Consider the following 11411-nt stretch of genomic DNA (forward strand, 5'->3'; position numbering starts at 1 on the left):
ATAAAAAACAAGTATAGCTTAATTTTATGAGACTATTATCTATAATAATCTGCAAAGGAACTAGTGATAGGTTTATTACATGCTGAAAAGAGAAGAAAGAAAACACAACGTTTCGGCCATGGAGCCTTCTTCAGTTGTGAGGTGAGGTGTGCTATACTGATCTGTAGCGGTGAAATGACTTTTGAAACATTACAGTTATACCTAGGCAAGATGGCGTCTATAAACGCCTATAAAAGAGCCAATCTAATCCATTTTTTTCTATGGCAATCCCAGCAATCCCAGCTCTTATCTCGTTGCAATCCATAGTTCACGCGAGATTAGAAGGGACCATTTTGGGTGAAGTACTCTGTCAAACGCATTTATCTATATGTTATTCCTGTGATATGCAGATCATATAAAAAAAAGAATGAATCAATCTCGCGACAACACTAGTGATTTTTTCTCATTTTTCCTACAGACACCTAAAGGAAAATAATTAAGTATATTGAACCCCCCCTCTCTGCGAGTTTGGTCTCGGCTCCGCTCTCCCTGCGACAGTTCCAGAAGCCGCCGGTACTCCCGCACCGCGAGGCCGTTTCACGCAGCGTGGTGTGCGCGTCCTGCTCTCGGCGTTTTTGTGCAGAAAGGAAACTAAGCGCTCCATCGGCCTCCAGCATGTCTACCCTGGGGACCCTCGCCTTCGACGAGTATGGCCGGCCTTTCATCATCATCAAGGACCAGGACAAGAAGTCTCGCATGTCGGGCCTGGACGCGCTGAAGGTACAAAGGGGCCGGCGGGGGTCGCCACGCCTGCGGGCAGGATGAGCTCTCGGCGGGCGCCCGTCTCCAGCGCCGCTGTCGGGCGAAGGGGGCTGTGTCTGTGTCTGCCATAGCGGCCCCGGCTCCCCGGCCCCGGCTCTGTGGCAGAAACTAGGGCGCGGCAGGGAGCGAGCACGCCGGTGCTGGGGGGTGGGGGTGCCGCCGGCTCTGGGCTCCCCGGTGTTCAGACGCGGGGCCGAGCCCCTGTGCCGCCTGTCCGACCGGCTGGCCCGCCTGCCTTTCCTTCTCCGGTTTGCGGCCTCCGCCACTGCAGCGCGGCTGTAAGCCCGCGGGGATAAATGCCTGAATGAGCTAACCTGCGTGTTGGGTTTTCTGAAGCGGCTTTTTGCGTCCAAACGCCACAATGACGCAGCTGTTTAAAGGCATCGGCCGGCCAGGGCTGTTTGGCTTCTCAGCGCGGTTCTGACTCCGGGCTCTCCTTTGTTTCAGTCGCACATCATGGCCGCCAAGGCCGTGGCCAACACGCTGAAGACGTCCCTGGGGCCCAACGGTAAGCCGCCTGCCTGTGTCCCCAGCGCCAGCGGCGGGGCCGGGCACGCTGGGGGCTGACGGCCTGTCCTCTTCCAGGGCTCGACAAGATGATGGTGGACAAGGATGGCGAGGTGACGGTCACCAACGACGGGGCGACCATCCTGAGCCTGATGGACGTGGACCACCAGATCGCCAAGCTCATGGTCGAGCTGTCCAAGTCCCAGGACGACGAGATCGGCGACGGGACCACGGGGGTAGTGGGTATGTAGAAGCCTGGGGTGGCCCCTAGCTTCCGCGTGACAGCTGGGGTTCCCCTGTGTGTGGCTCGTTCGGGCTGTGAGTGCGGAGCTGCCTTCTCTCCTGTGCGGTACCTGAGTGTTGGCGCTCTCTCCCTCCCCACCGCCTCCAGTGCTGGCCGGCGCCCTGCTGGAACAGGCCGAGCAGCTGCTGGACCGCGGCATCCACCCCATCCGGATAGCGGACGGCTACGACCAGGCGGCCCGCGTCGCCATCGAGCAGCTCGACCGCATCGGCGACAGCTTCCCCGTGGACCCCAGTAACACGGAGCCGCTGGTCCAGACGGCCATGACCACGCTGGGCTCGAAAGTGTGAGTGTCCCTCCGCCGACGCGCTAACTTGGTGTGTGTGAAGTTTGTGGGACAGGGCTGCACTTCCAGAAGCACGCCTGTCGTTCTGGGCCTTGTTACTGTGGAGTGGAAGAGCAAGCGTTACTTATAGGTAGATGTCTGCTGGTCCCTGTTTCTTAGGTTTTATAAAACTGTTTGGCTGGTGCTATTGGCAAAAGCAGTGCACGTGTGAAAAACTGTTCAGAAGCTCTCCAGCTGAAGTTCTGGCTCCTAGCGATATTAAAAGCTCAGAGTAGATTGGAAGCCTCCCTCTGTCTCTGAATTTGTCCTGCATTGTGTCCCAGTCTTGCTCTGTGGCCCTGTTCCACAGTCAGGCTTGTAGTTCTTAAAAGACTCGTTGCCCCTGTCGGAGGCAGCAAGGGCCTTTCGTCTTGGTCTTCGCTAAAAGAGCATTTAACTACAGATAAAAAAAGATGGTTGACTGCTACTTGTGGACACGTTTATCGATCTTACAGGTTCGCTTTTACGTCTCCGGGCCTCGGGGGGGGTACTGGGCTGTTGCGCGGCGCTTGGCCCGTTTCTCATGAGCCCATCTCACTTGTTTCAGCATCAACCGGTGCCACAGGCAGATGGCGGAGATCGCCGTCAATGCCATCTTGACAGTTGCAGACATGGACAGGAAGGACGTTGACTTTGAGCTCATCAAGGTGGAGGGCAAGGTTGGTGGGAAACTGGAGGACACGCAGCTAATCAAGGGCGTGATTGTGGACAAAGAGTTCAGCCACCCTCAGATGCCCAAGGTTAGTTGGGATTGCTTTTGCTGTTTTTTTTTTAGTCTTGGATCTTGGCTTTTTTTCTTGCAGAGGTCCTGATTGTCGTTGGTGGTCTTTTCCAGGTTCTAAAAGATGCAAAAATCGCTATCCTTACCTGTCCCTTTGAGCCACCCAAACCTAAAACTAAGCATAAGCTTGATGTGACCTCTGTTGAAGATTACAAAGCCCTGCAGAAGTATGAAAAAGAGAAGTTTGAAGAAATGATACACCAGGTTAGTGTGATTTTTTTTTTGAGCTGTCTTATCAATCACCGCGTCAAAGCACAGGTTGGGATTGTCGGTCTAGTTACAATGGTGTCTGTAAGACTTGGTGAACAGCAGCATATTATCTGTTTTGTGATCGTTGACAGTTACAATTCTGATGGCATTGTGTGCATTGGAGCATGCCGATTTATTGCAGTCACTAGTTCCTAACTTATGTTAATTTCAAACAGGTTAAAGACAATGGAGCTAACCTTGCCATTTGTCAGTGGGGATTCGATGATGAAGCCAATCACCTGCTGCTTCAGAATCAGTTACCTGCTATCCGTTGGGTTGGTGGCCCCGAAATTGAGGTAAGCAGTGTGGATGCAATGTCACAGGATTTCTGACCCTGCAGCTTTGCTAGTCTTTTCTATTTTTATTGAATTCTTTCTTCACAACATAGCAAAAGTTAAAGCTGAATTACCTGAAGGACTTCTTAAAAATTGAGATTTTGATTCATGCATCTTAAATGACATTTTCATAAGTTGCTCTTTAATCCTTACGTTCTTCTTGGTGGCTTTTCACTGTCTTCCTGAGACCTAATCCTTAGTGTCCATGCTCATTTTCTTCAGCTAATCGCTATCGCAACTGGGGGACGCATTGTTCCCAGATTCTGTGAGCTCACGCCGGAGAAGCTTGGCTCAGCGGGAATTGTGAGAGAGCTCTCTTTCGGCACAACGAAAGACAGAATGCTGGTTATAGAGGAGTGCAAGAACTCCAGGGCTGTGACCATCTTCATCCGAGGAGGAAACAAAATGGTGAGGAAAGATGAGGACCCCAAGATTTTGTGTCTGAACTGTCTTATGAACTTTCCATTTTATGTTCGGAAAAACTTTTACTGTTGGGAAATGATTCTCTATTTAGTAACATGTTACTAAGGGCCTTGCTCAGGGGCCCAACAGAGTAGGGATTCCTCTGCTAGCCATGGGATACGAACCAGATACCTTCCAGCCACAGGCGCAGATCCTGAGCCACAGAGCCACCGCTCCTCCCCTGATGGATAAACTTGAGTAAATAAACAGCGTAGTGTACTGTGTTCTAATGTTTTTAATTCTTTCACGTTACAGTGTTCTTGCTACTGGAGTTCTGGTTGTAACTTACTCTAGGGGGCCAAAGCATTCATCCTTAATACAGAAGCGGGGGTCACTAGGTTTGTTGTAACCTGCTGCTTCCTCGTCCTCAGATTATCGAAGAAGCCAAGCGCGCCCTCCACGATGCTGTGTGTGTGATCCGCAATCTGGTCAAGGACAACCGCATTGTGTACGGCGGCGGGGCTTCCGAGATCGCCTGCGCTTTAGCTGTTAATGAGGCAGCTGACAAGGTAACGGGACCAGAGTCTCAAACGGTTTACCAGTCCTTATTTCCAGCCATTGAGCATTTCTTCGGATTAGCTGTGATATGCTGCGTGCTGAATGCGCATCGGTCTCGCCTGTTGTTCTTATCCGTGTATTTTGTCCTTCCGCAGTGTCCCTCTTTAGAGCAGTATGCAATGAGAGCCTTTGCCGATGCCTTAGAAGTCATTCCCATGGCACTGGCAGAGAACAGCGGTCTGAATCCCATCCAGACGATGACCGAGGTTCGAGCCAGACAAGTGAAAGAAAACAACCCTGCCCTTGGAATTGACTGTCTCAACCAGGGCACCAATGGCAAGTTTTCTGACTTTTATTTTTTTTTTACTCGAGTAACACCTTTATCTCTGATTATGAAAACTGCATCTGTGAGAGTAGTATTTGTGGCTGGTTCACTCCACTTATATAACCCCCTTAAGAAATTGGTTGCCAGCCTGTACCTGTGTACGTCTTTTTGCTAAACCTGAAAGCGGTTGACGACATTGCACCAAAACCTACTGAACTGTCCCAACACGTGTGACTCACTTGTGTGACATTGTACTTACAGCCTCTTAAGTGGAGTACTTGAGTGTTTTTAACCCTGATGCTCCCTTTGGTCTCCCTAGATATGAAGCAGCAGCATGTGATTGAAACTCTCATTGGGAAGAAGCAGCAGATTTCTCTGGCTACCCAGGTGGTGAAGATGATTCTGAAGATTGATGATATTCGAAGCCCAGGGGAGTCGGAAGACTGATATCAACCCAGTAGTGATGTGTGCGGTCTACAGGGGCTTTGAAGTCTTAAAGCGCTTTATAGAAAAATGTCCGCACATTTTAGTACAGTTATTTATTCATATGTTGTCCCTCTGATAAACTGTAATTGTACTGACTTCATAAATAAAATGGCCTGTTGAGAGATTTGATTTGGAGACGGGGTAATTTTATTTCTTGATTTGAAATTAACTTCCTAGAATCATTAATAGGAAAAGAGAAGAAAGAACACAAAGTTTCGGCTGTGGAGCCTTCTTTAGGTGTCAGACTTCAAGAATCATTGTTTCATTGAAGATTTCCAGACCTGAGGATTGTATTTGTGTGATGGTAAGTGGTCATAAGGCCTCTGGCTTTTGACTTAATGGCAAGCTGGAATTTCTGCAGTGTGGTACTAGATATTTTACAGCTGTTTCCAGAGGCACTGCCTCTGGCATTGAATCATTTCACATTAAAAGCCACATACAAAAACAAAACTCTTGTAAAAAAAAAATGGCTCACGTTTTTAGTTTTGTAGTAAGACGGTCTCATGATAATGTGTGAATGTAGCATTCAGTACAAAGAGTTACATCTTCTGTCCCCCTACAAAATATTGAATGTGATTCATTATTGGCAAGATATTACTGAATTTTCAAGTTACACTGTAACAAAGCTTTCCATTTTCTAACAAAGCTTTCCATTTTCAGCCCCTCGGTCTCTTATCGGCTGAATGTATTCTGACATGGCTGTTTCAGATGTACTTATTGAGCCAATTCAGCATATCCCTGCGGGCCTCTTCTATGAAGGGTCTGTCGTTGGGGTTTATGTCCTCCCTCTTGCGGTGCACAAACCCATGGGTCTGGCCTGCGAACACCTTGACTTTGAAGTCAACCGTGCAGTGTTCCTGCAGCTTCTTCTCCAGGGTGCTCACCTGGATAGTAAAACCACATGGTTTATTCAACTGTTCAGCACATCACAAATATACATTTATTAAATGTTTATGGCAGATCTGTCTTCTGAATTACCCAACTGTGCTGAAAATGTGCTTTAAAAATACACCTATCATGTTTTCATCTGCTTTAGATTTTATTTTTGGGATATATTATCTAGTATCTTAAAGCAGTGGTCTCCAACCCTAATTCTGAAGACCCCAAGCAAGTAGAGTTTATGTATAACCACCAAGTCATAGATTTCTAAAGACCTGGAACAATTCAAATGTGATTTGTTGAATAGCTGATTTAAGTTATTTTCAGATCATTTGGAACAAAATCAACATATCAGTCTTCTAGCACCAGGTCTTTGTTAACTAAACAAAGTACTTGCTTAATCGTAAAGTCCCAGCTCTACTGGGAATTGGATTAGCAATATTCCCATGTACACTGGCAATGGGGCTCAATATCACTTCTGAATACTGGAGAGGATTAATCTGACATGCAGATTCAATTCTCCATGTTTGAGAAACTGACCTGGTCGAGTGGAATAACCTGGTCATTTTCAGCAAAGAGAAAAAGCGTGGGGCTGCGTAAACTGTATCGGTCTTCAGAGTCCCGGATTATTCCTGCAAGAGAATGAAAGCCCGTGACGGACGCGTCCTGCCACTGACCCAACACGCAGCGTGTCAGGCAACTGGGGCAGCTCACCGTAAACAGAAACGCCGGCTTTCAGCTCCGGGTAGTGGAGAATCAGGTGGTGTGTGGCAATTCCACCCCAGCAGAACCCCACCACTGCAATCCTCCGGGCGCCACAGCGCTCCTTCAGGAACCCGAGCACCGCGTCGGCCTCCCTGGGGGAGAGAGCAGCCTCTTGCAGAATGAGCGCAGGGGAACAGCAGAGAGGAGGACCGCAGCTCTGTCCTTCACCTCCCAGCTTCAGCTGAACGATCTCAGAGTGCCAGTCACATCAGTGCAACTCCGCTTCCCAGATGAACCCTTTTTCTAGGGTTTTACATTCATGGCAATTCACATTAAATGTGTGTATATGCACACTAGCTCTGAAGGACATGAAAAAAGTGAATTGCTACCAGGATACTAATATACCAGATATTAAAGCTGATTTCAGTCCAAAGACACTTAGGATTTAGGATTGCTAAGTTTTCTGTGAAGCAACTACTGAATCAGCACCTACAGTGTTAGTGTCACAGGGACCACATTTCTGCCATTTTAAGGCTACAGTGTCTGAGAGTCTCTGGTGTGTTTGGACCCTTTTCAAACATGCCTGGCGTAAATGCTCAGAACATGCACAGCTCACACTGCAGAATGGGATATTTTAGGCAAATCTATCACTACTGTATTAATCAATAAATAAGAATGAGGGAAAGAATTTGGTTTGTTCTAACTATTTGATACATACAAACCTACAAAATTCTTATTAAACCCCTGTTTATTCTACATCATTTAAGATACCCAAGCTTATGTACCCCCAACAAGAAAACTTCCATATTTTACCTATTTATATTGGTTGCACTCCTGTCCTGAAGCCACTCTTGAAAGGTTGACCAGTCCTTGGAGGGGTCCCAGGGCTCCTTGCCCACGAAGAAATCTGGGCAGATGGCTCTGGGGAGAGGGCAGAGAACAACAGGAATCCAGAGTCACTACAAACTGCAGCAACAGGACCATTTAAGTTACAGGTGCTGGGTTTCTCAGGCTTAAAGACACTCATTTGACTTCTGACTACAGTTGCATAGGAACATTCAGTGCCAATAGGGGAGATCACAGGATTTATGATGCATGTCAACCACTGTACATCCTCCTCCTTGCAGGGAGCAGGGTGTCAGTGAGCACAGCTCAACCTAGACATGACATTACACAGCCGCTACAAACCAAGCAGTACAAAGCTATGTGCTTGTAGGTTAGTGCAACGTCAGGTTTTTCTTTAAAACCTCTTGAAACAAAGTTAGATATTCACATGTATCCACTAGAGGCAAGCATGTCGGCCATGTATCTGGTGTTCGGAAGCTGCCACCCATAAATGTCCTGGATGACGATGACGGCCTTGTCCGTGCTGGAGCCGGGCTTGGAGACGTAGGCTCTGAGGTGCTCGACCTGGACCTCCTCCCCCTGACCCCCGTATTCCAGCTTGTCTCCAAGGTCACAGGGGCAGGGTCGGGCTTCGTTGGCCATCTAGAGCACAAGGAAAGATTCGGGTGAGAGAACACGAGATGGGCTCCAGACAAGAGGGCACCTTCCAGCCTATCTGGTGAATATTTTATTCACCTGGACCCCTGGGGCTGTCACACAGCCCCCCACGGGGCTCCCCTCCCACAGAGACCGGGAATCTCGCCCTTAGCTCCAGCATGACATGATCTGTACCTCTGGCTCCACCCCCTGTGGGCGTGTCTGTGCCACACTGGGTATCTACAGTATCAGCTTGTGTAGTTTTACTGTCCTGTTTGGAACCTCATAGCATATTAACACACAATTGTTGTGCTGGAATTTTTTTGAGATGCATTATTTTGTGTAGTTCACGTTGTGTACAGGTTCTTTGTTATCTGTTTCAGTTTCACAGCACTTTCTTAGGTGACCCTGTGTTACTGCCAGGCTCTGTGCTCCATTTTCCAGAGAGGAGACACAGACAGGCAGGGCCAGGCTGAAGAAACTCCTCTTCTGCAACAGCTACAACACTCCGGTACACAGCAATCACGACCACTGTCTCAGTTAATAATCTGTTAAGTAAAACACACAAACCATCAAATGAAGAGAAACAATGGCCCCAGTAGTTAATCACTGATTGACTGGAAAGCTCCGACGTTCTTAAAAGGCAGCAGAGGCTATTGATTTTTTAAAGTGTAATACCATTGCCTCTTCAGCTATCGAACGCCCGTCAAAATAAGCCTTTTACAGAACATTGTTAGACAGGTACGCGACTCCAGCACGCTATTTCCCAAATAGTACATACAACTGGCAGCCCCACAAGTAAAGATTACGCAACGAACACGAATCCCTGCTTTGCTGACTTCAATATATACACATTTCATTTATCAGTTTTAATTAAACCGCATTTTGCTCCTTACGTGTATTTTAAAAAGATATGTTACCAGAAGGAAAGCTTTTCTAAAACAATGTGTTTCCTCATGCTTTCGCCCCATGGAAAAAGGAGTTTACATAGTACTGTAGTTTAAACTTAAAACGCTTCAAACCGAATAACACGTTTCTTACAACCAAGACATTACTTTATCGACAATTAACATACACGCATTGCATTTTTATAGCAGTCATAGACTTCAAACGACCTACACCTATGATTAATGCCGCACAAAGTCGTTTAAGGATTGTACACGAAGAATGCAAAACAGTACGTTCTCTCACTACTTCTCCCCATTATGTTGTTTGCATAAAGCCTTCATCCGCGCTCATAAAGCGTTTAAAAAGCTCTTATTAGTGAATGGAAACGAAAATTGCCTAGTCATCCCCACTGCTGTTACATAACACTTCTCTCGGACTGGATATTTTATTCATTGTTAAACGCACCGATTTAAAAGCGCGTTTGGCTAAATGGTCATCTCGAGTAAGTAACGTGCAGTTACAAAAACGCGAACTGGCCCATTCAGCATTCAAAACCGATCGAGACTTCATGCAAGTCGAGCTGTCGTGCACCCAAGGTCTACGAAATGACGAAAATGATATGCTATATGCATATCGATTTCAATTCTAAAACGGTATATGATATTGTTTACCTTGTCCTTTCTACTCGTAGATCTAGATTACGGGGGTTGAATCTCAGCTCTCCGACTGCAGCACCGCAGAAAAACGCTCCTGCACTGATCAGGGAAAAAAACTCGCTTTAACCCCTCCGTGTTGATACTGGCACAAAGCCAGGCAGGGTTTCGACAGCACACTCAAATACTGACTGTGTCAAGTTTTAAAAAAGTTTGCTTGGGATATGTTCTGACGGCCACATTGTAAAGCAAATGCACGCTTTGCATAACGACTTTTTAGCGAGGTGTGTGCAGTTTTTCACAGTTATGTTCTACGAATTTTAAAAATAGTGAACCACGATGAAACTATAGGGCGGTTTTTAGACCGGTAGTTCTTTTTTCTTGTGACTGTTCAAAGGACGGGTGTGTGACAAGACAGCAATAAAATTCAACACTGATCGAGGCACCGCTGGGATTCGAACCCAGGATCTCCTGTTTACTAGACAGGCGCTTTAACCAACTAAGCCACGGCGCCGCGCCGGCTGAGTCTCCCTACCTGAATTAACCCTAACCTAGTGTCGCTGTCATTGACGAGGCTTAAATTGGTGCCCTTTTCCTACGAGTTTATTTTCATCAAGCTGCGTGCGCGATCCTCCCACCTACTATTTATTTTATAAAATTCAGGGGATAAGAAACCGGAATAAAACCAGGAAGTGCAGAAGTACAGTGTATCCAGCGCTTTCAACAACAACAACAACAACAACAACAACAACAACAACAACTGGTTTTCGAGTGAGAAAATAACCGATCATTTAATATATTAAGTTGTTCTTCATAATAGTTTTCATAAACGAGTGCGGGGCATATTATTTTAGGTCGAATATGGGAAATTGCATATATTACATAGCACGCAATTTCCAGAATTGTGCCGTACCAGTTACCAAATAAACCGACAGTACGTTGCTATCTCGAAAATCAAATATATGTGGGTTTAAAACAACGAACAGGAGGCACTTCTTTACACAAACAGTGGGGGGAGTGGGGAGCAGGCTAACCAGCCCTGGTATTGAAAACGACACTCCGCTTCGTTTCAAGCAACAGCTGGATCAATAAGATATTATCAAACAGGCTAGAGTGCTCGAATGACCCCTCGTTTGTAACCTTTGTTATTTTATGTTTGTAACCTCATGCTAAATGAAGGATACTTCGACGCTAGATGTCGCCTGTTGCATTTCTAATCGGATTAAAGACCACTGCGAAAATTGTTTTTTTTCCTTTCCTAACATAGTTTTGAACATTCAATAAAATTTGAACCCATGGAGTAAACATTCATTTAAATATTTCAAATTCGACATCTCTTAACATAAATATAAGCGCCAAACTCCAACCAGACAAAAAAAAGGTTTGCAATAATTGTACGACCGACCATACCAGGTAATAATAATAATAATAATAATAATAATAATAATAATAATAATAATAATAATGATAAACTTTATTTTATATAGCGCCTTTAAAGGTGGCTTCTCAAAGCGCTTTACAGGATGACAATAACAATAAATAAGAAGACTACAACAATAAATAAGAAAATTTCACAAGACAGGACACAATTATAATTACAACAATACATCAATAGAGGAGACCGTGGAAGATGGTATTAAGAAGAGCAGAGGGGTGAAGAATGCAACCAGTTAAGTAAAGGCTTTTCTGAAGAAGAAGGTTTTGAGTCTGGATTTGAAGGAGTTTAGAGAA

General features: G+C 46.0%; 2 protein-coding genes and 1 non-coding gene across 4 annotated transcripts; 1 reads left to right on the forward strand and 2 right to left on the reverse strand.

Annotated features, from left to right (window-relative positions):
* Positions 1-415: 415 nt before the first annotated feature.
* Positions 416-5202, forward strand: cct5 (chaperonin containing TCP1, subunit 5 (epsilon)). The gene is made up of 11 exons (XM_006634598.3): positions 416-759; positions 1249-1309; positions 1387-1551; positions 1700-1898; positions 2485-2677; positions 2773-2922; positions 3144-3263; positions 3525-3710; positions 4136-4273; positions 4418-4598; positions 4907-5202. Exons 1-11 carry the CDS (start codon positions 655-657, stop codon positions 5032-5034), a joined length of 1626 nt encoding a protein of 541 aa, XP_006634661.2. The 5' UTR covers positions 416-654; the 3' UTR covers positions 5035-5202.
* cmbl (carboxymethylenebutenolidase homolog (Pseudomonas)) lies at positions 5198-9847 on the reverse strand. Of its 2 annotated transcripts, none has more exons than XM_015354972.2 (6): positions 9699-9847; positions 7931-8145; positions 7471-7578; positions 6667-6809; positions 6493-6584; positions 5198-5957 (listed from the first exon to the last, which is right to left on the reverse strand). In XM_015354972.2, the coding sequence occupies exons 2-6, from the start codon at positions 8143-8145 to the stop codon at positions 5778-5780; spliced, it is 738 nt and encodes a 245-aa protein (XP_015210458.1). In that variant the 5' UTR covers positions 9699-9847; the 3' UTR covers positions 5198-5777. The 2 variants fall into 2 exon arrangements, with proteins under 2 accessions (XP_015210458.1, XP_006634660.2); XM_006634597.3 differs by lacking the exon at positions 9699-9847 and adding an exon at positions 8710-9620.
* A 273-nt stretch (positions 9848-10120) lies between these two features.
* On the reverse strand, positions 10121-10194 carry trnat-agu (transfer RNA threonine (anticodon AGU)). Its single transcript has one exon. It is a non-coding gene; the product is annotated as a tRNA-Thr (tRNA).
* Between the last annotated feature and the right edge of the window lie 1217 nt (positions 10195-11411).

Source organism: Lepisosteus oculatus, chromosome 6 (assembly GCF_040954835.1).
Source record: "Lepisosteus oculatus isolate fLepOcu1 chromosome 6, fLepOcu1.hap2, whole genome shotgun sequence".
NCBI lineage: Eukaryota > Metazoa > Chordata > Actinopteri > Semionotiformes > Lepisosteidae > Lepisosteus > Lepisosteus oculatus.